At 50.5% G+C, this 22,007-nt stretch overlaps 1 protein-coding gene across 1 annotated transcript; it reads left to right on the forward strand.

Annotated features, from left to right (window-relative positions):
- The first annotated feature begins 4,430 nt into the window (after positions 1 to 4,430).
- LOC311444770 (sodium- and chloride-dependent GABA transporter 1-like) lies at positions 4,431 to 21,735 on the forward strand. The gene is made up of 13 exons (XM_084536158.1): positions 4,431 to 4,647; positions 5,307 to 5,407; positions 7,695 to 7,804; positions 8,154 to 8,286; positions 9,449 to 9,583; positions 10,196 to 10,299; positions 10,575 to 10,699; positions 11,818 to 11,930; positions 15,644 to 15,775; positions 16,226 to 16,328; positions 16,749 to 16,849; positions 17,647 to 17,814; positions 20,168 to 21,735. The coding sequence occupies exons 1-13, from the start codon at positions 4,479 to 4,481 to the stop codon at positions 20,270 to 20,272; spliced, it is 1,599 nt and encodes a 532-aa protein (XP_084392284.1). The 5' UTR covers positions 4,431 to 4,478; the 3' UTR covers positions 20,273 to 21,735.
- The last annotated feature ends 272 nt before the right edge of the window (positions 21,736 to 22,007 follow it).

Consider the following 22,007-nt stretch of genomic DNA (forward strand, 5'->3'; position numbering starts at 1 on the left):
ATTTCCCTCCTGGTTGCCTCTGATGAAAGCAGAGAGGCATGTCGAGGCTGCCCTGATGTGTATGAGCCTCACAGGTCCACCTCAGCCCAGTGAGGTTCTCCCTTGAGCCTGACACACTAACTGGGTAATTGTTGTTTTCCTTTCTCATCAGGAGATTTGCCCAGCACTGCCCGTTTCATCCAAGCTTGGCCAGGACCAAGGCTGCCCTTTCTGCTCCTTCAGCCCCTGAGCAAGAGCAGCCGTACACCTGAACCACCATGGGGAAGATGGACAACACCTCCGTGGAGCTGAGCTCTCCCTCTGAGGTGAAGCAGGCAGCCCTGGAGGAGTCAGAGCCCATCGCCCCCGAAGCTGTGAGCACCAAGAAGAAGAAGGAGATCCCAGACAGGGGCTCCTGGAAGGGGAGATTTGACTTCTTGCTGTCCTGCGTGGGCTATGCCATCGGGCTGGGCAATGTCTGGCGCTTCCCCTATCTCTGCGGCAAGAACGGAGGAGGTGAGAGAAACACACCTCTGAGCAGCCTTGTCCCCTGGATGGGCTCTGGCTTGGTGTGGGTCTGTACAAATGGCTGGTGGGCATGTGGAAACAGCACTGGGTTAGAAATCAAGAGAGATGGGAGGTCAGCTCCCACCCCAGCTACAGACTTTCTCCATGACCTGGATCAAGTCATTAAACACTCCCTTGTGTCTCAGCTTGCGTATGTAAAATCATGCTGTTCCTTCAGCCTCAGCATGGAGATGCTTTGGGGGGGATGGGAATATGTGCTGCTTTCACATCCATAGAGCAGACAGCCTTTTCTTCTCCTCCCCCATGCCCATCTCTCTCAGTGTTTTTGTCTATTAGTAAAATAGACTTCCCTTCCTCTTTAACATGCTGCTCACCTCCTTGGGCCATTCCTCAGACTTCTCCACAAATCTGAACTCCTCCGCCTCACCTTGCAGGCTGTACATATAATTATATCATCATGTTAGCCTTCCCGTGTTGGTGTTGCTTCCTTCTTAGCTCTTGGTTGCCTGGAGTCCTCATCCCCAGGGTCATGTTTGTTTGTGCTTCTCTGAGGGTCTCCTCATTTATCTTCTCCTCACCTTTTTTCTTTTCATATTGCCTCAAATTTTATTTTCAAAACCTGCTTCATCCCTGGTTCTCATGAATTCTCATGTCTCCAGCCCACCCCTGCTGTCCCTGGCATAGAGGGTGTAGGTGGACCTTCTTCCTTCCTGGGAACCTGCAGTGGTCTGCCTGTGTAACTGCGTGGCTCTTAGGGGAATCACGGCCCTTTATCTGAAGCCTGTGGAGTGAGTCCCAGTGGGAGACCAGGCAGTTTTCCATTTTGAAAAGGTGATCTTGATTTTGGTGTGTCATTTCGTAGGGATGCACAAGTGAGTGGCTGAGCTGAATGAGGTTTGTGGGCATCAGCCAGGTCTATGCAGGGGAGCCATGGTGCAGGTTTCCCTTGTTTATCCATCCATGCCCTGGCACTGGGCTGTGCTGCCCACCCTCATACAAAGCTAGCCCAGTCTTTGCCCTGTGATGGTTGCATGATCTCAAACACACCGTATCTATGCTGCCCGTCTCTTTGCATTTAAAAGTTAGGATGGCGATACCTATAATTAGGTGAGAGGTTTCTCTGAGCTAAAATCAATACAATTTATAAAGCCAGCTGAGATCCTAAGAGGGATGGTGCAGCAGAGGTGCGGACTGCTGTAATTAGTGCCAGCAAAGTGGGGTAACCTCTGACCTGGCAGCTGCAGGCATGCTGAGGGACCAGCCAGCTGCCAGCAAAAATGCTGTGAAACGGGGGAATCGGTACCTCTGCTCTCATGCCTTGCCTCACCTGCTGGGTTGTGCGGCTGGTGGCAGCCTGTGCTGCCTGTTCCTCCAGCTCCATCCCACTCTGGCTGTGCCCACAGCTGGCAACAAGGAGCAGCGAGCAGCTGATGCCTGGAAGAGGCAGAAGTGACCCATACAGGCGTCAGCGGTCCCCAGTGGGGAGCAGTGAGGAAGGGTCACGCTGCATCTGATGGCAAGCCAGTGGGCAGAACCTGGGCATGGTTCCAGCAGAGCAGACAGAGGGTAGGATGCTAATTGTGGCATCCTGCATGTGTGCTGTGCAGGGCACAGGCTGCTTCCATCACACACAGGACAATAGGACTGGATGGAAATGTCATCTTACTGCCATCACGTTGTATCAGCTCGTGGCTGATTTGCTCTGCATTGTAAATGGGCACGCAGTTAGGGGATATTCACCCTGGGTATGGCAGCCCCATACAAGCCCCATCCTCTGCATGGAGCAGGCTTCATCCAGAGAGATGCCCGGGCTCCCTGCTGGCTCTGCGCGCAGGTAGATGAGCCCAGCGATGACTAATGCTCAGCTCCATGCAGTCCTTCTGATGTCAAAAGGATTTTACCGGACTCTAAATCGACTCTAAATGTGGCTCAGTAGGTACTAAAAATTGTCTGTGAGATCCTGAGTTTGAATAACTTGAGAGAGGAACGTTTCTTTAAATAAGCATCATGCACTTCTCATTTACACTTTGAGATGCCAAGAAAAGGCACATAACAGCTTGTAATGCTCAACTTCTGATTCGTGGGCAGTGTTCACTGGCTTAGAGATTAATTGTTATTCCTTGCTGTATGGCATTAGGAGCTGGAGACTGCAGATAGATGTGGGGCTGCATAGTGAGGCACCGGCATGCAGATTTTAGGTAAAATTTTCCAGACTGATTTCCCCTCTGGCTGTACAGCCCCTTGGGGGTGTTATCAGTGCCTGCTGGGGAACCTGATCCTGCAGAGTAGCACTGTTGCCAACAGCCCTCAGTTTAAGTCTGTAGTCTGGCTTGTAGATTTTCCCCAATTCTAGAAGATTTTTGGTCAAGCCAGGATAACTGACCTGGGTACAAAAGTTTGTCTGTTTCTGTTTGGTTGGTTGGTTTGTTGGTTTGGTTTATTTTCTCTCTCAGTAGTCTAATAAAACCTTTTACAAATCCCCCTGGCCTGCTGCAGATGAAAAATGCAGGACCAGGCAGTGGCCAGATTTCATCAACTGCTTGCACAGAAGTGAGCCAGACACTGTGTCCACCGATAAGCCCAATCCCCAGGCTCTACAACGGTACCAAGGCAGCATCCATGGCCTGGCTTCTTGCAGAGCTCCTGGGGCTGGACCTGTCCCACGGGTAGGATGCTGTGTGGGTAGCACTCCTGCTGCCATGCTCAGAGCTGTTGGCTCCTCCTCACCAAGCTGCTGTCGGAGCTGAGAGCCTGTGCTTGCATGCCAGCTTGCAGTTCAGGCTGAGGACATTGAGCTGCTGGCCTGCAGCGTTTCGTCCCCACCACCTGCTGCCAGCTCTGCTTGCATGGTGGCCCCTGCCGAGTCCCACGCCGGGTGCTGGCACCCGGCTCTCCCAGCTGGGCTCGGCTCCTCGCTTGGCACGCAGGAGTCCTCAGCTGGGTGCCCCCGGGCCAGCGGCCATGAAATCCTCTCTGCTTTGCTGCCCTCGGAGAGCAGCTGAGGGAGCCCGGCTCTGCCAGGTGCAAGCTGGGCTGCAGCTCTGCAGGTGTCTCTGCTGGCTCGCTCCGTGTTTGCTCTCCTGATAACACCTGCAGAAGAAGACATGGGCTGACTGCTCAGCCCTCCAGCTGGTGCAGGCATTAGTGCCACCCTGGAGACAGCCAGCTGCTGCTGTGCATAGTGTCCCCCTCTCTCCGTCCTACTGGTATCTTCTGCAAGACTTTGTCCTCCTCAGGGACAATGCACATGCACAAGGAAGCTGGGAAGTGAGTTTTGTGCCAGGTCCTAGAAGTCAGGATGACCTGTACATGTACACCCTTCAAATCACATGGTGAGGCTCACCTATTGTATTTGCTCTTCTAATATCAGGGTGCAAGTAATATCTCTGTTGGACGGCTGCACTGCCTCCCTTCTAGTGACAAGATGATTTCCAAAAGGATTCGTAGAGAGGAATAATGTTTTCACCAGTGACTTCAAGGGTAAAACCTAGGAGAAGGGTGGTGAGGTATACAGGGCTGATAGAAGAGCAAATACAGGCTTAGCCATAGTTTTCTTAAGAGACGGAAACAGCTGCAAACAAAGAAAACGGTGGTCAATGCCAGATATTCCTATGCCTTTTTCCTCAAGGCTTAAAATTGTGTGCCACTGCAAGACAGAAAACACCCACAAGAACAAGTCACCAATGTCAGTACCTGGGCATTTGGGTTCATTGTCACACTGGGCTTAGCAACACCCCAAAATCTATCAACTAACTGAGACAGGCATCATCTAGCTATGATGTATGTATATATGTATACACGAGATACAAATACCCATAGTGGTATGAGTACACAAGCAGAAGGCAGAGGTGCTCTCAGTGGGAGACTTTCCAAACTCACCAACACCCGCTGTTGCCTCTGAGCAAATCTGCTCATCATCGTGTAGGTGCTTCTAGAGAAACTGCAGCTGGAGGCATTTACTTCTCAGTAAAATGGGGAGCCACCTGATAACACTTCTCCTTCTTTCAGGGGCATTCCTGATTCCCTATTTCCTGACACTGGTGTTTGCTGGGATTCCCCTCTTCCTGCTGGAAACTGCTCTCGGCCAGTATACCTCTGTGGGTGGACTGGGGGTCTGGAAATTAGCACCCATGTTTAAAGGTACTGTACTGTAAGTTTGTGGAGTGGGTGGCATGTGGCTACAGAAAATAAGTCCTCTAATGGTATGGGAAATAAATCCCTGGGGAGCTGGGGTGGGATGCCAGGTCAGCAGGGTTTTTTCCATCTATATATATCAGGCTGTCCTTGGCCCTGAAGCCTGGAGTCACTAACATCACCGTGCAGTCAAGCAGTCTTGTGTGGTGACAGAGCTCTTCAAGAGCAGCAAGGACTTGATGGAGGGGCTCTGGCTGCAGAAGACCTGCCCCTACCCTCCCCATGTGGGCTCACTTTAGTTTCCTGGGAAGGCTGTAGATAGAGTTTGTGGACCTACTGCCATGTCTGGAGTCACAGCCTTCTGGAAGGGAATGACAATTTAGAAATGCCTTGGATGTGGGAAGGAGAGGTTCTGCTGGGGAAGTGGCCAGATATTGTTTTTGTGGAGCTCTGTCCCTAAAGTATCTTTAGCATACTGAAATTTTCACCCAATGGAAATGAGTGGGTGAGAAATATAAGGGAATAAGCCTCCCTTGCTGACCAGTTCACTTGAAGGCACAGCGTCCATTTTTTTCTGGCTCTGCCACAAAGCTTGTTGTGGTGCCCAGGAGCTCAGCTGGGCACCAGAAACCTGGACTGATGCTGTTCTCTGCCTCCTTTTCCAGGAGTGGGCCTGGCAGCTGTGGTTCTCTCCTTCTGGCTGAACATCTACTACATTGTCATCATCGCCTGGTCTCTCTACTATCTCTTCAACTCTTTCACTGCGGTGAGTCACGGGCATTTCTGTGCTGTGGTGTTGGATGTGCAGTCCTTACTCAATGTTTTACCAGGAAGAGTTGCTCATGACATGAAACACACACTAGCTCCTTGTAGTGTGTGCAAAGAGATTTTCTCAGCATCCTGCTGGACCCTTCATGTAGAGGTTCCTCAGCCTAGAGGCAGCCCTGCAGTGCCTATCACTGATCACTGTCCACCAGAGATGATGGTCCTCCTGAGGGGATGGTCTTATCCACTCTCTGCAAGCCATTCCCTACTCACACTGGTCTTTAAAACCCACCCTGTGTCTCTGTTTTATGTCTAGAGCTATGTGAAACCAAGAGCTGCACGTTCCCCAGCTGGGTATTGTTACAACATGTTCTCATTACGTGGGATTTATCTAAGGTCCTGACCTTAATTAGTCCTCATTTACACTTGTCTTGATAAATTAAATCCCCAGAATTTCTTCTGCTTGGAACATGATTCAGACAGCATTTAGACATGGGGTTGTGACTGTCCCTTAAGAGGTACTTCAGCATTGTGGTATGTGGTGGGCTCCTCTCCTGCAGCAGGGTATTTTACCGTGTGAGGTTCCCATGTTAACACCCCATGATAATTTCTTGGTTTCTGAGTGATTTTTTTCTGGCCTAGCAGCTGGGAAGAACTCCGTTAACTCTCTGAGCAACCCGCAGCCTTAAAGACATCAAGTCTATGGTTCAAATGGGATGATTTTCATTTAAACATAAGCCTGAACTGCTGTTATGAAGGTTGTGCAACCACTTGCACTTTTTGTTTGATCAAAAGATTTCACATACCTCTTAACACTTTAGCTAAAATGTTCTGTCTGACATTCCCAGCTGTACTTATACCACCTTTACTCACTGTAGGCTGATGGGTCCTGAACAAAATTGTCAGCAGTGGATGACTAGTATACCCTCTGGGATTCCCAAATGAACAAATTGCCGGGCAGGATGCATCTTAGGATGTGTCCTTGGCTTGTTGAGGTGTCACAGACCTTGCTGGTGACAGTGTCAGTGTCCACAGGCAGCTCCAGGTGTCTGCTTTCACCTGAGATGCTTCTCAACATGCCAATCGCAAAGCCAGGCTGATGCATGACCCCTGCCCCTCCTACATTTGACTAGGAGTATTTGGAAGCTGAACAAGGGCCCCAGCTTGCCTTGTGCAGCTTCTGTCCTCTGAGATCCAGAGGAAATAGAGCAGCAAACAAGTCCCCCTGCCCACCCCTCCTGGAAGAGCTGTGCAGCATCTCTGTCATGCAAACCACTTGGTTGAAGGGCTGCTGCTTGGCTCTGCTTACAGGCGCTGGTGCAAGAAAGCACTTGAAACACAGATCATATTTTTTAATAGGGTCTGCATTTATGGATGGATAGGAATGGACACAGACATATTCCCAAAGGCTTTGTTGAGCTAGAGCCTGAGGTCTAACTGACAAAGGGAAATCATCCAGAATAGCCCTTCTGCATCCGTCTACGTGCTGTGGACGTGCCTGCTCTGCGCTGGGGAAATGAGACTGCTGCACGTGGGGATGTGTCTGAGCTGCTCAAGCTGGGCTCCCTTAGCCACGGCACTACGTGGCAAGGGCACGCTGCCCTGTGTGCTCATACAGCCCGTGCTGCTGCAGCCCCAGAGCTGATTGCATTCAACCTGCAGCGGTGTGCTGCTGTCACGCTGCTGCCCACGGTGTAAACATATCCCGAGAACCCCTCTGCACTGCTTGAAATCAGGGGAGGGGACAGCACGAAATAACTACTGCGCTTCATGTTTACTCCTGAGCTTATGCTGCAACAGTTTATTCATACAGACAAGCCCTTAGCCCCCAGTTCTCGATGCCACATTGCTTTTTACACATTGGAGCCTGGTATAAATAGGAGATAAGGAACAAAACAGAGTTTATCCTTTGTGCAGTAAATTCCAACCTCTTGTTGTGTGAAAATAGCCAAAAGCTGAAGTGATTATAAACACAATATCTGCTGGTAGCTATTTTAATTAGTAGCTATTAATTACCAACAGTTAATTGGAAATTGCTTCCTATCCAGGGAATCGCTGCATTTTATTAGAGCTATGACATTGCCCTAATCATGTCTTGATATTATTTCCTGGAAAAGCCGGCGTCACACTTCATTGTTATTCTGGAAAACCATTTAGTGCCTTTGGCTGCACGGCTCCTGCCCATCCGGATGAACCACCCATCCTCTTTGAAATAAACAAATCATTAATAATGGGTTTGCAGTTTGAAAGAAGGCAGAGGTGGTGCTAACTGCAGCCGTGCTCCCCAGGACCTGCCGTGGCAGAGCTGTGGGAACGCCTGGAACACCGACCGCTGCTTCTCCAACTACTCCCTGGAGGACACCACCAACCTCACCAGCGCCGTCACCGAGTTCTGGGAGTACGTCCACAGCTGCCTACACCAGGTTTCTCCCCCGCCGTGGCCGTCCTGCCCGCTGGGGCTGCTGCCCTCCCTGTCAAGTCCTGACCCTGGAAAGCCAGCCCTCGTCTGGGGTGGGCATGGACATGGGGTGTGATGTGTAGTCAGATAAATAGGGAGGGTAATGGCCTCCCTGCATCTGTTCTCCTTCCCTTAGGCCCTCACGATGGGCTTCAGGTTCTCCTAGGGGTTTGCAGGCCTTTGTGCATGCCTGCACCTGGCCCTTCTCTCTCTAGCCACCTCTGGGATCTCCCACCCCTCTGTCCCCAAGGGCTGAGCCTCCCCTTAACACAACCTCTCCCACCCCTAGGAGGAACATGCACCAGATGTCTGGGGGCCTGGGGGAGCCCGGCTCCATCCGCTGGCCCCTGGCCGGCACGCTGGCCCTGGCCTGGCTGCTGGTCTACTTCTCCATCTGGAAGGGCGTGGAGTGGACGGGCAAGGTACGTGTGGTTTGGCACAGTCACAATGTCCTCCAGCCTCAATTTACTCTGAGTGCCTATAACTACGGTTACGGTGTTTCAAGGCAGAATCACAGTAGATGCTATTAAATTCTTGACATTTACCTTACACGGCTGTAAAAAATTGCTACTGTGTTCATGGGAACTTTCAGTCTAAGCATAGAGAATTCATAGAGTTCCCTGCAAAGTCACAGGTCTGAGCACTCAGTCTTTGAAGGTTTGGGAAAGAAATTTTCAGAGCTGACTTATGCTACCCACCTCAGGACAGTTCAAGAAGGTGAGGTCAGTTCTAGGCTCCCCCTTTTTGAAAATCGGGGTCTCTTAAAATGCTGCGGGCTGAAAAACACTTACTGCCTGGTTTGAAAATTTCTCTGCTGCCCTTTAGTTATTGGTGGGAGACTTACAGATGAGAAGCATATGGTTATTCACTGAGCAGCATTTCAGCCCAGCACAGCGGAGAGGTAATTGCTTAGTTTAGTGAAACGATGATGATGAGATACTGAGGTGTGTTATTTAGAGCACAGCGTGTTGTAAAGGGACAGCATTATGGAAGGAATAATCTAGAGGGAAGATCAGAAAGAAACACTTCAGGGGTAGGTCACCTCCACTGCTGGCTCCTGTGGGGGTTCTCGGATGGGGTTTTGCTACACGGCCGCAGCAGAGCCCCATTGACTGCTGTTATGTGTTGATTGATGGCACATGTTTGATGCTCCAAAACACTGCTGAAAAGAAAGCCAAGATGGCTAATGTTTCTTGATGCGTTGGACTGGAGGAACACCAGCTTTAGCTCTGCAAAACAAGGATGCAGTGACTTAAAGGGATTACTTCTGTGAACTAAATTTATCCCTCTGCAATTCCCTCGACTTTGGGCAATCCATCCAGAATTTCGCCTGCTACTTTTGCGATTAATTCGTCCTTGTATGTCATTGGTAGAGAGGAACAGACAGAAATGATACTTGCATGGGAGTGGGAGATGGAAAACACAAGGAATCTCTTGGCCAATCTCTTCTCTGGGGGCTGTGTGGGCTGCTCTCCCGTGCACGGGGACCCTGTCCCCCCTCACAGTGGGACACAGTGGCCACAAAGCCACCAAGGGTAGGAAGAGAAATGGCTGATGGCCTCTCTCCTGCTGTGTCTCCCACAGGTGGTGTATTTCTCAGCCACCTACCCCTACTTCATGCTGTTCATCCTCTTCTTCCGGGGAGTCACGCTGCCGGGGGCCAAGGAGGGCATCCTCTTCTACCTCACGCCTGACTTCAGAAAGCTCTCTGACTCTGAGGTTGGTAGCCTGGCTGTATGTTGGGAGCTCTGACATCCCAGCTATCTCCCTGTTAGTGTACCCTGGGATCTTCCTTTGAATAATTTAAGAAAGAACTGAAAATGAAATGGAAGAGCTGCCCCCATTAAAGTTGTCACAACCCTCACAGTTTGAGGCAAAACTCAGGTCCTTAATGGGTGGAAAATGAGTGCCGCAGGTGTGTTGTAATTAAGTGATATTTAAGTGAGAAATTACCACAACAAAGGGGCCTCCCCTCTGCACCAGGAGTGCCTCATTTCCCTGATTGCCCTGGGCTGGTGATTTGGCCCTGCTCTGGTGCTCCCAGGGAGAGGATGCCATGGTGGCACTGGTGTTGGGAGCTCAGAAGTAGCACAAGCACAGCAGGGCACACAACAGCAATTCCTGGAAGTTTTAGATGGAGAGTGATGATGTGCTGAATGGCCAAGCCACCAACCCTGATGTCTGGAATTGACCCCCTCGGTGGCCCTACATGGAGCTGCTTGCAGCGTGGAGGCTGGGCCATGCTACCTGGAGGTTGGGTGGTGGTGGGCCTCACCCACCCAGCTGGCCACACAGGGCAGGACATGCTCGAAGCTGGCTCTTCCTCCACAGGTCTGGATGGATGCGGCCACGCAGATCTTCTTCTCCTACGGCCTGGGGCTGGGGTCCCTGATCGCGCTGGGGAGCTACAACACTTTCCACAACAATGTCTACAGGTCTGTTGGGTTCTCCTGTGTCCCCGTGTGGTGGGCACAGAAAAACATTGCAGCCACCACCACACAGCCACCAAAACCCCTCTGCCCTGAGTGTCTGTGGGGATGGAGGGGTCACAGTGAGTCAGGGAGCCCAACCCCTGTGTCACCACGCAGCTGAGGGGCATGCTGCCACCTCCCCAGGGGAAAGGCTTCGTCTTCTGCTTGCCCACCCTTTGCTTCTTGCCTCTCTGGTAGGGTCTTGCAGCTGGTTTCTTCTCTTACCTTCTCTTTTGCAGAGACTCCATTATTGTCTGCTGTATAAACTCCACAACAAGCATATTCGCTGGATTTGTTATTTTCTCTATTGTTGGCTTCATGTCACACATCACGAAGAAGTCGATCTCAGAGCTGGCCTCCTCAGGTAAGCAGACACAGCAGCACTGCCAATAAGGCTCAGGCTGTGTTTCCATCCCTGCTCCTCCAACATCCCCTCTGTGGGCTTGCATTTCTTTGTTTTGATACTCAGAGGGTGTCCTTGAGTGAAAATGGAGAAGAATCAGATCTTAATATTTTCCTGGGAAACCTTTATGCATTGTGTATGTACAGAGGACCGGGTCTTTCTCTGTCATCAGTGTAATGACACCACTTTTATTGGTGCAGCCAACACCACTTCACACATGGGATGCTCCTGTCTTGTCCGCAAGCCAAGCGTGCAACCCTCTTTGCGTGTCCTCCCGCCAAGATGGGCCCAAGGCACCTGTGGCTGTCATTTATTGCACACCAATTCCTGCTGCCAGGGGCATCCCTGATGGCTTTTAATGTTCACCTCCTTTCAGTGGTGAAGTTTTATGTGCTTTTGCTACAGTGAAATATTTAGGCTGTTTGCTTTCTGAAATCTTCCTTGGAGAATAGATGGCTCCTCACACATTGCCTGTGTTCTCAGCAGATGTGATCAAAACTTGGAGTCCCTTTTCCATGTGAAATTTAAAAATTGTAATCGCAGAATATTTTTTTAACCTAGATGGGACTCCGTCTTTTTGCCCAAAGACATATTTTGAAATTGCTGTCTTCTCAGAGAAAGCTTTAATCTCAAGCAACAGCATTTTGTGATGGGAGAGAGAGAAAAAAAAAAATATATATATATATATATATATATATATATATATATATATATCTCAGGAAAGTTACATCCAGCTCTGATCTTCATTCTGTGTTTTGTTTTTTTTTTTTGTTTTGTTTTTTTTTTTTTCTAGCAAAGTACTCCAGCTCCATTTGGTAGCAGTAATTTGACGACTTTCTTTCTGGCAGTAGAAGAAAAGGCAAAGCATTTCTGCAGTCATTGCTGCTTCCCCTTCCCACCACTGTTCACCCCATGGGGTTGGTGTGTCACGGGTGAAGGCTCAGGTTGTTCTAGCCTCTATCTCAAATTCCTGCACTCCTTGACTGCCATCACCGACTCTCTCTCACTCTTGCTTGTCACTCAGACTTTCCACCAAATGCATTATAAACATGGGCTCATCTTTCTTTTCACTGCTGCAGGCCCTGGACTGGCTTTCCTCGCCTACCCACAAGTGGTCACACAGCTACCCCTGTCCCCGCTCTGGTCCATCCTCTTCTTCTCTATGTTGATGATGCTGGGCCTGGACAGTCAGGTGAGAGAACCCAGGGCCAAAGCGGGGTGAGGTACAAAGATATTTTTGGATGTGGTGGTGATTTTCCCTTCTGCACCTTGGGTCAGTGATGAGTAGCTATTTGATAAATAGCGTCATTGACGCTATTTCATTTTGTGTCCACGTGATAGCAGTTTGTGGTTGTTGCCATTCTTGGTATTTAGTGAGTAGCTAATTTTGTGTGCTTTGGATTTCCTTACCGTGTCATGGAGCACCATGACCAAACTGCACTTCTGGTGATGCACTGCCAAGAAAATGCAACTACTTTGGCTTACTGGCATGGGCTAGGGTAGGAAGTCCCCCAACTTTTCCTCTCCCAGGAACATCTCTGTGCGACACGTACCAGTCTGTAGTCAGACTGCAGTGCTCTGGTGCGGCATCACCAGATTGCACTGAGAAAAGCAGTGATGTGGCATTTGAAGCAGGGCTCCCTCATGGCGATGGGGGTTCAGTGCAGTGTTTTGGCACTGTTGTTAATAACAAGTGTAGTCCTGTTAATAACAAGGTGGAGAGTTGTGCAGCTTGAGATCTCTGACCAGCTTCCTGGCAGAGGGAGGGAGCCGTGCCTTGGGAAAGGCTCCCCAAACAAAACAGCATGGGCTCTCTCTGTTTTTTACAAGTGATGATACTTTTCTTTCTTTTCTTTTTTTTTTTTCTTTTTTGTTTTCCTGGTAGTTCAGCATATAAGTAGCTACCCATGCGAAGTAACCCCTTTGGGGAGGGATGTGCACTAAAACCAAAGGCTCCTTCAGAAGAGTGTGTTTGGTCTACCACATCCTCTCCTGTGCCTGCATGGTTTTCCCTTGCAGTGCAAACCACTGGCACAAAATGGATGCTCTCCCGGATTACATGTAGCCGTCATAAACCCGAGTCTAGCTCAGAATCAGACATATTCCTGAAATGTCACGACTGGTTTCCAAGAAAATCTGATCAGCCAGACCTAGTTTTCAATTATGGCACACTCCCATAAACACATCATGAAGCTCACAGCTGCATGACCACAGACATTATTTGGCAAATAATTTCAAATAATGACTAAATGTTCCAAAAGAAGCTCCATTTACAGAAAAAAAAAAAAATGTTCTCCATGGATTATTCACTCGGCTCTAGTAAATAGTTCGAGACATGACAATAAGCCCTCAAAGCACAGCGTGGAATTTATTTGCTGCATTTGCTTCTCAAATACCACTTGAAATTCTCCAAGTCCTCTCCGCCAGCTGGTCTCAGAGGGCAGGCAGTCTGTGGGGGGCTATCGCTGCCTGGAGGAGGAGCAGGGGGGGAGGAAGCATCAGAGAACAGGCTTTTAAAAAAGTGCAGATAAATAGATGGGGAGAAGCTTTCCATGTGCATGCTGGAGCTCTGAGTCGATCAAACGCATGATTTAGAGAGTGGCAGCCTGTGCATCTAAACCAAATAACATGCACGGGCTTCAATAAGAGCTGCAATCACACATGTGTTTTGAAGCATCTATTAAATAAAAAAAAAAAAAAAAAAAGGTGGGTGGAGGTGTGCCTGTGCCCACAAGCTCAGCAGAGAGCCTTCTGCAGATGCTGCCCAGCTCCAGCCTCCTCCCTGCCATCGTGCTCCTCTCCTCCGCGGCGCGATGAGCGGAGCCGTGACCTACATCGGGGCACATGTGCCTCCCAACCGTCCCCCAGTTGCTGCTCGTGGTCCTTCGTGTTCGCTCTGCCTCTGATCTACCCCGGCTCAGCTCTCTTGCATCTTGCATAACATGTTAATGCTTTCTTTTAACCTACCAGTTTCCAGGTCAGGCGTTTTCTCCCCAAGGGAGCTAGCAAGCCTTGTGACTGCACGCCCGCGTCTGTCCCATGTGAGGCCGCCTCTTGCAGGTTATCCATGAGGATTTGCTGCTGAGAGCAGCCAGACCCACACTCAGGGCTCCCTGCTGCACAGCTGGCAGCAGTGGTTATACCACCCCCAGGCCCTGGTCCTGGCCGGGTCAGGGGGCTCCTTCTGGCTGGCATGGCCGAGGGGGACTAGCAAGTCTGGGGTTAAGTGTCTGGGCTGGGAATTTTGGACAGGGAACCAAGGTCTGAGATTTGAGCCTCCTCCAGCCCCTGTAGCTACATCACCTCCCAGGCCTGAGGCAATGAGGTGACAAGGCAATCTTCAGTGAATGGTGTGAAGGTCACTGCCTCTTTTATGCCCAGAAAAAAACAATGTACCACCATTTGGTTCCCCATTTTGTCTAGCTAGCTGGACACCCCTGACATCCACCCTCTCTCCCTGGTCCCAACCTCTCTGCCTTGCCTGGTGCCAGGCTGCCCAGCACTGGCCACGCAGCCACATGGAAGGAATAGCTTTCGACAGGGTTGTTTTTGTCACCCTGGCGCTTCACACCGTGGTACAGCTCAGTCCTGACTCTTCCAGACAGCGAGCCAGGTGGGATGGGGATGCAGAGCTGGCTGTCAATGAGTATAAAGGCAGCTTAACCCCTGCCCAAATGGAAAGGATGCTTTAATAGCACTTGTGTCCAACACAAAAGGCTTAGTTCATTATATTTTTGAGTCAAAGCAATAGAGCTTAGGCTCTCTGGGGTGCAGCCTTCCACGCTACAGCGTGTAGAGATAAAACCCTGGGCAGCAACATTGCTCTTTGCCTCACTCTGTGCCCCAGAATCAACAGGACGTGAGCTCTTCCACCGTCCATGCCCAGCAGCAGGCATGACTCAGACACCCGGCTTTTCTCCACGGATTTTTTCTAGTGCTATGCTGCTCTTTTTAGGCTGTGCATCTCTACCCCTACCTCCACTGATTATTTTTTTTCTTCTTGTCTCAAATATAAATCTAGATTCTTCCTGTTCAATCTTCCTGATTCAATCTCCCTGCTCAAACCTAAATCTAGAAATGCCCCTTTCTTTCTAGAGCATTCTCCTAGAGACAGAGAAGTCCCTGACACCCACGAGCAATGAAAGCTCTGTCATTGTCACTGGCTTATGCACTTACTGAGGGTGACCAGGGGAATGGTCTCATAAGCTTCCCAGTACTTTTGTTACAGCTGTGATATGCTCTCTGAGAGCTGTGCATTACCAGCGGTTTCTTGGGGTGAGATGTAAAAACGAACCTCAGAATTTAACAAGGAATAGGAGAGAAGGATGCGCTGCCCATATATACAAACTGCCCTCATGCCATGGGACAGGAAGGTCACACCCATGGGGCCTTCTTCATATGTCACGGTGCAGGCAGCATTAGCACACTGTGCCCGGTACAGCACCACACGAGCCAGCCAGGTGCCTTCAGATCTAGAAAGACCGTGTGCTGTGAGGATGGTTTTTTAAGTACTGTGTGCTTGAAAAGTGAAATAAAGCGAGCAGCAGACAGACACACTGCTGCGACGGACAGCCCGGCACCTTGGGGAGCGAGGCAGTGGTGGGTAGACCTTAAGAGGTCAGGGAGGAAAGAGGAAGCTTTCCACGGGTGGCAGAAGGTGGAGATATATCCCAGCTAATTTTAGGCATTTAATTCAGTCCTTTTAATTCCCCTCTATGTTCAGTGAAGGGGAGAGACGCTTTCAGAAGATGATGAAAATCAACGTTGTGCAGAGCCTTCTCTTCTAGTGTCTAGAGATGACACTTGAGGAAATGAGGCTCTCGACACTGAGGCTAAATGGAGGTGGGGGTGGTGTCAGGCTCAGATACTCACAGACATGTCCTTGGTGTATATCTTTTGCCACAGTTCTGCACCGTGGAGGGGTTCATTACAGCCCTGATGGATGAATATCCTCACGTCCTGAGAGCCAGGAAGAAGGTCTTCATTGCGATAGTCTGCTTCATCTCTTATCTCATTGGATTCTCCAACATCACCCAGGTACAGACAGCTTGTACCTCTGCACTTTTCCAGGCACCTTTGCCTACCACAGTAGCATCAAAAGCTTTGGGAGAAGTGACAGCACTCATAGGAGCCATCCTAGTGCTGAACAAATGGGCTTACCATGACTGTCGTGTCTCAGGTGGCTTAGGATGCCTCTGTAATTGTCACCACCATCTAAAGCAGAGAAAAATAAGAAATCCTAGTGAATCCCCGCTTTTCTCCTCACCACTGGCCATGCCAGAACAAGCTGGCTAATTGTCTGCAAGAGAACATCGTTTTTTCTTCTGGGAACCCGATTCCAGTGGAAACATTGCAGTGCTCACTCTGCTGTCCAAGGAAATTATCATTGAAGCCAGCAGTTGTAAACAGTAGCAATCCAAGCAGCTGGCTGATATTGTCAAGCATAATCTATAACTAAACTCCTTGACCCTGGCTTTGTCTCCTCAGGGTGGCATTTATGTCTTCAAGCTCTTTGATTACTACTCAGCCAGCGGCATGTGTCTTCTCTTTCTTGTCTTCTTTGAGACCATCTCAATTTCTTGGTGTTACGGTAAGCACAAAAGACCATGTTTCTTTCTTGTCTCCACGGGCACACACAGTGAGAATTTTCAAAAGCATCCCACGGTGAAGCCAATGAAATATTTGCAGCTGAAAACAGCTCAGGCAGATAACTCCAGAAAATCAGGAGCAGGAGGCTGTCATCTCACTTCCCCAGGCCACCACAAAGACCTCTGCACAAGCTGGCAGATGCCTAGGGTCCTGCCCTCTGGTCCCTCCTGAGGGCACCAGGACCTTGAAAGCTGCTAGGATGAATCCGTGTTTGAGTGCTCATGTCCTGACTCCTCCAGATAATGATTCTCATGCATTGTCACCCTCTCCCTGTGGCTGGCCTTTGCTCTGTCATGAGAAGAGGTGATGACCGTGGCACTGAGGTGGGATGGTTTTCTCCAAGAGTCATTTCTTCTTGTAGGCGTGAACAGATTTTACAGGAACATTGAAGAAATGATTGGCTACAAACCTTGCATCTGGTGGAAGATCTGCTGGGCCTTCTTCACTCCTCTTGTCTGCCTGGTAAGAACAGAAGGAACCTACATGCAGGAGTGGGTCCAGATGGCCCTCTTAGTTTGGGTGGGCTATAGGGGAAACACTGTGTTCTCAATCCACTCTAGGTCTGTCCATAACTGCAAGGTGCTTGGTAGGCTTATCTGAGATGGACGACGTAATACAAAACCCTCTTTCACCCTGTCTGCTGGAAATCAATAATAAGAAAAGATCCAGAGTGATTGTTTTAATCTACACTATGTTATCAGTTCTTCTTTCTGAGATGCCAAGAGATAAGCAAATAATGTACTGTCTTTAGAAGCTGTTACTGGTACTGGAGAAGGTTCTCAGCTGCTGCAGCTTCTGCCTCAGTGCCTAATAGGCTTGTCAGAGCTCAAGACACCAGCAAAAACAGTATAGCAGACTGTGGAGCAGTTTTGCCTTTGCTGGTTCCCACATTTCCAGCAGGAGTAGTACAAGGAATGGCATGAGAAGGTCAGTGACAGAAAGCTGAAGGATCCTGAGGCCAGTTAGTAACCAAGTTCCTGACTCGGGTAGGAACTGCTTACAGGGGCACTGCTTATCTGAGCAGTCTGGTGGAGAAGAAAACCAGGGTCATTCTAGTTCCAGCATTTCCCATAGGATAATCAGGGGAGAAATGATATAACATTAAGAGGTGATGGGCTGAAAGCATCTGAAATAGTTTAAGGAGCTGTTGGATTTCTGTAATACCACTGTGAGCTAAGAGGATGATGAAGGAAAAAGATGAACAGATGGCCTCTGATTTTGCACACCCTCACCTGCGATGGCTGGTGCTCTTTTCCCAGGGCGTGTTCTTCTTCAGCGTGGTGGAAATGACCCCTCTGACACTGGGAAAATACGTCTATCCTGCATGGGGGCAAGGTATTGGCTGGCTCATGGCTCTGTCCTCCATGGTGCTGATTCCAGGATACATGCTGTACTGCTTCTTCACCTCAACAGGGACTCTCCGGCAGGTATGAATGGCTTTGCCTCTCCTCTTCTGCTTTCTGCTTAGAGTTAAGCCTCCTGCTGAACCGACCCGAGGAGAGCCAAGCAGAGACTGCTCTGACAAAGGCAGTTGTGCCAGAGCTTTTTAGTTGGGTGCTGCAGGAGCCCTGAGCATCCCCTCCTCCAGGAGGGTTTGGATCAGCCCCAAGTCACAGACCAGCCTCTGGCTACGTGGGCTGGCTGGAGAGGAGTTCCCAGCACAGCTGGGCACTGGAGCCCTGGAGGAGATTGAAAAAAATAAATAAATAAAAACCCTTGAAATTTAGTAACCTAGAAAAATCCCAGTTCCCACCAGTGCCCAGCCATGAGCATGGCTACCTGGCACTTCTCAGCAGGGAAATCAGCATCCTCCAAGCACAGAGCTTGAAATAACTCAAGGCTAAGACCTGCTAGTACAGAGACATATGTGCTGTGCAAATGGCAGCCAGTGAATGAGGGGGATAAGAAGCAAGGCAGACTTTTATACGGGAACTAAAATACCTGCAACTCTTCAATCTTGTTTAAAACTTCTTTGTGTGTGTGTGTGTGTGATTTGAGCAAGGTTTTTATATAGCGGTGAATCATGAGTCTCTGTATGTCCTACCTAGTGATTGCTGTTAAGATCTCAATTACAGTGTTGATGCTCAGTCTTGCGAGCACCGTGCACCACGTCCCCGGCTCGGTGCACAAGAAGTCTCTGCAGGGGTGCTGCTGATTTACGACTTCCACAGCTCAGCAGCAGCAGCCAGCAGACGCCACCTAAACCCCTTGAGTTTACTTCGTGGATGACGTATCTTGAATAATGTTTAATGTGGAAATGTTTGGGCTGGATTCACTGGGCTGAGGTCAGCCTCAGGCTCCCTACCTCTGAGGTCAGGTGGATTTGACTCTTCTTCCTCCCAACTCTCTGTTTGGATGGGCTCTGGTGCAGGAACTGGGGGGGGGGGGGGGGGGGTTGATGTCTCAGATCTGCTTTCCATTTCTGGCCTCTTATCTGAGGTCATTTTTTGGTTCTTGCCATTGGGCTTGAGGCCAGCCTTGAGGTTCCCACAGGACTCGAGCCACTCAGGTGATTTTGGGTCAGTGCAATTCCAATAGAAGATCCTTCCTCAGATGTTTAGAGGGCTCCTTACCACCTTGTACTAAGAGCTGAAAAGGGGGGAAAAAAGAAGGGTGCAGATACAGACATGGTTTTAATCCTGTTCCCAGCAAGGATGGGGATAACACGTCTTGGGGTCTGGGGGAGCCCATGCCAACCTGTGCCCCCCAGGAGTAGCTCCACTCCTGCCCACGGGCTTGTGCTCCCCGGTGCCCATAGATCCAGCAATAAGCAGCAGATGGCAGCAGGAAGAAAGCAGGCTTTGGTGTGCGTGCGTGCGTGTGTGTCAGAGAGACAGGGAGAATTTTTGGCCTCTTATATGCGCAGATCCTGGATTAGTTTGTAATAGAGCTGAAGCTGGAGGGAAATTAGATGCCAATGCTGAATAAAGTGGTTATGACAGACAGGGAAGATTACAAGTCATTTTGATCCTACCAAGCATGAATGCGAGGGGAAAAAAAAAAGACCATGAATGGCAGAAGCAGCTCAGTGAACATTTCAGGGACTTCACCCAGCAACAGCCTCTTCAGCTGTGTTGGAGAGTAGGAGCTTGTTTCCCTTTGCTGGAAGGAGCCTCTTCCTGACTTAGCAAAGCCTATTCAGGTCAGGCTCGATCCTCCTCTGCCTTCTCTTTTGCAATTTGAAGCATCAGTCCCTCCCTGACAGGCAAAAGTGATTCATTTGCTTTCATCACTCCTGATGCTCAGTCCACACGCCTCCAGTAATGACTTGCCCCTCTGTATCTTCCTGGGTTCTTGCTTCTTTTTACTTTGCTCTGCAGTTTCCATTTGATCAGTTTTAGGGTGACGGGAATCACTGCTGGCGCTGAGGTTTGTGCAGGGGGACGGGTCTGATCTGCATCAGAGGCACGGACCGTGACCTTGCCAGCATGCTGCAGCTAGCTAATAATGTTCCATAATAAACCCTAGCTGCAAAAAATAGGGGAACTTGGAAAATGGGTCTGCTCTGAAGTCTGTGACATTACAGCTCTCTCCTGTTCCTGCTTGCAGCGGGTACTGCCTGCTAGCAGTGTACCCGTGTTGTAAAGCTGCTCCCTGCATTTCAGGTAACAGCAGGCGCTGCTGTGCTCTGCACAGCACCAAAGCTGCAGGAGCAACCCCTGCCATGCGCACTGTCCCCTCGCGCTGTCACCGGGACCACCACAAGGCTGGTGATGGGGGTCCCAGCCCTCAGCTGCTGCCGTCTCAGCATCTGATGAGCTCTCTCTGCTTGTCCTGCAGCGTTTGCAGCAGATGACACAGCCCCAGCCCGAGGTGCAGGTGCAGGAGAACGGCCTCCAGCCGAAGACGTCCTTGAATGGGAGGGTCTCGGATGCTGCTGTCTAGGAGGAGAGCTGGAGCTCCTCGCCCTGCCCCGTAGCTGCCCGCGCCACGCTGTCCCTCCAGCTCCTCCAGCACAGCCCGCTGTCCCCGGCTCTCTGGTGGCTTTCCAGGAGGAGAAAGGACCTGGCGGAGGAGCCCCTCAATCTCTTCCCCCCCTCCTGGCTGACCACGGCTCTGCGCGAGGTGCCACCAGGGCGCTGTGCGGTGACCGTCCTCATCGTGCAACGTCCTGGCCCGCCTGGAGAGAGGCGATGTTCTAGAGAGCTTAGACTGATTGCCTGCCACTTCCCCCTTCTCCATCTTGCCTTTCTGCATGATCCCACACTGAGCGTCCCGTAGCACACAGCTGTGCTGCCACCCCAGCAAGCCACCAGGTTCAAATCCCAGATGATCATCAAGTGATGTAGCATAAAGCAACTCTAGCAAACACATTGTTAGAGGGGATGTGGCAGGACAAGCGATTCCAGTGAGGGGCCCAGCATGCTGATAGACACCACCCTAAAATTTAAGAAGGAATCAGGAGAGGCTGTGCTGCCCAGATGCCATATCTCAGCCCTGCATGTCCCTAGCTGTTGCCACCCCATCCATCGGGCTGGCCCCATGAGCCAGAGCCGAGCACAGAGGCAGCCTTTCTCTCCTGGAGCGCCCTGCCCTTTGCAGCTGCATGCAGTGGCCACCCCCTGACCCTAAAAAGCAATTAAGAGGGCTCTTTGCTGGGTGTTTGCCCTGTTTCCTATGCTGACTGTGTTCTGCTCTGTGTGGAGGCCAGTGGTCTGCTGGGCCATGGGGAGACCTTTTGGCATGGTGCAGATCTGCCCCCAGGCTAGGACAGGGCGATTCCTGCCAAGCAGCCTCCTTGGCTACGTCCCCAAGTGGGAGGCAGCAAGATGCAGGGTTGTGCCCATGGGTAGCATGGCTTCTACCTGTTTTGGGAGGTGGCAGCACCAAAACCCCAGGCTGTGGAAGACAGGAGCGCCTGGTAGGATGCAGCCAGCAGTGGGCTCCCCCGTGGAGCGGTGCTGACTTCCCCTGGGGAGCGCCTGCACCAGCAGCACAACCAGCACAGGGCTGGGAATTGCTGGAGCTGCTGCAACACCTCGGAGCTCTGGCTCCCCAGGCAAGGCGGTGGAAGCAGCACGCTGAGTGCACGGCCCTCATCAGGCCTTGGGGGAGTTTTATGCAGCCTCCAGCAACAGGAGCTGAGAGCAGGCCCCATCCCGCATCTCATCATTAGGGTATTTGCGTCCAAAAACTCACAGCTGAGAGAGAGACACCAGGGAGCTCTGGGTGTACACGCTGGGTCTCATAAAGCTGAAAGCCAAAAACTAGGATTTCATAGTTCAGCACAATTAATCTCAGGTAGTTACAGAAATGTCATCTTTCCCTGCCCTGTGATTTCAGGCACTCATGTATCTGACAATTTCTATTCCACTTTCACCTGTCTTTATAAACTGGGTGATGAAGGAGCCCAGAGTCCTCAAATCCTTTGAGAGGGGCATCTGTGTTAAGACGTTACTGTCTGATCTTTGCAGCCATGACCTTTACTAGAAACCTGCTTTTGCTTGTGCATCCTTGTCACTCCCTCCCCTTAAACACAGCGTGGGGGCTTCCAACACGGGTGATGGGCAGGAGTCAGTGCTTGGGTGAGATCCTAAAACCGTGGAAGACCTCGGCTGTACAAGGGCTGTACATCCAGGCTGGTGTGGAAGGAAGGGCCCAGAGAAGAAGGCCAGTTCCC

This window comes from Aythya ferina, assembly GCF_964211825.1.
Source record: "Aythya ferina genome assembly, chromosome: 1".
Classification (NCBI taxonomy): Eukaryota; Metazoa; Chordata; class Aves; order Anseriformes; family Anatidae; genus Aythya; species Aythya ferina.

What these genes read in the sequence shown, in the direction of transcription:
- LOC311444770 (XM_084536158.1), top strand. Translation starts at nt 4,479, where the DNA reads ATGGGGAGCCACCTGATAACACTTCTCCTTCTTTCAGGGGCATTCCTG. An exon ending in ATTAGCACCCATGTTTAAAG is followed by an intron (nt 4,648 to 5,306) that starts GTACTGTACTGT and finishes CTCCTTTTCCAG; the next exon opens with GAGTGGGCCTGGCAGCTGTG. An exon ending in TCACTCCTCTTGTCTGCCTG is followed by an intron (nt 16,850 to 17,646) that starts GTAAGAACAGAA and finishes CTCTTTTCCCAG; the next exon opens with GGCGTGTTCTTCTTCAGCGT.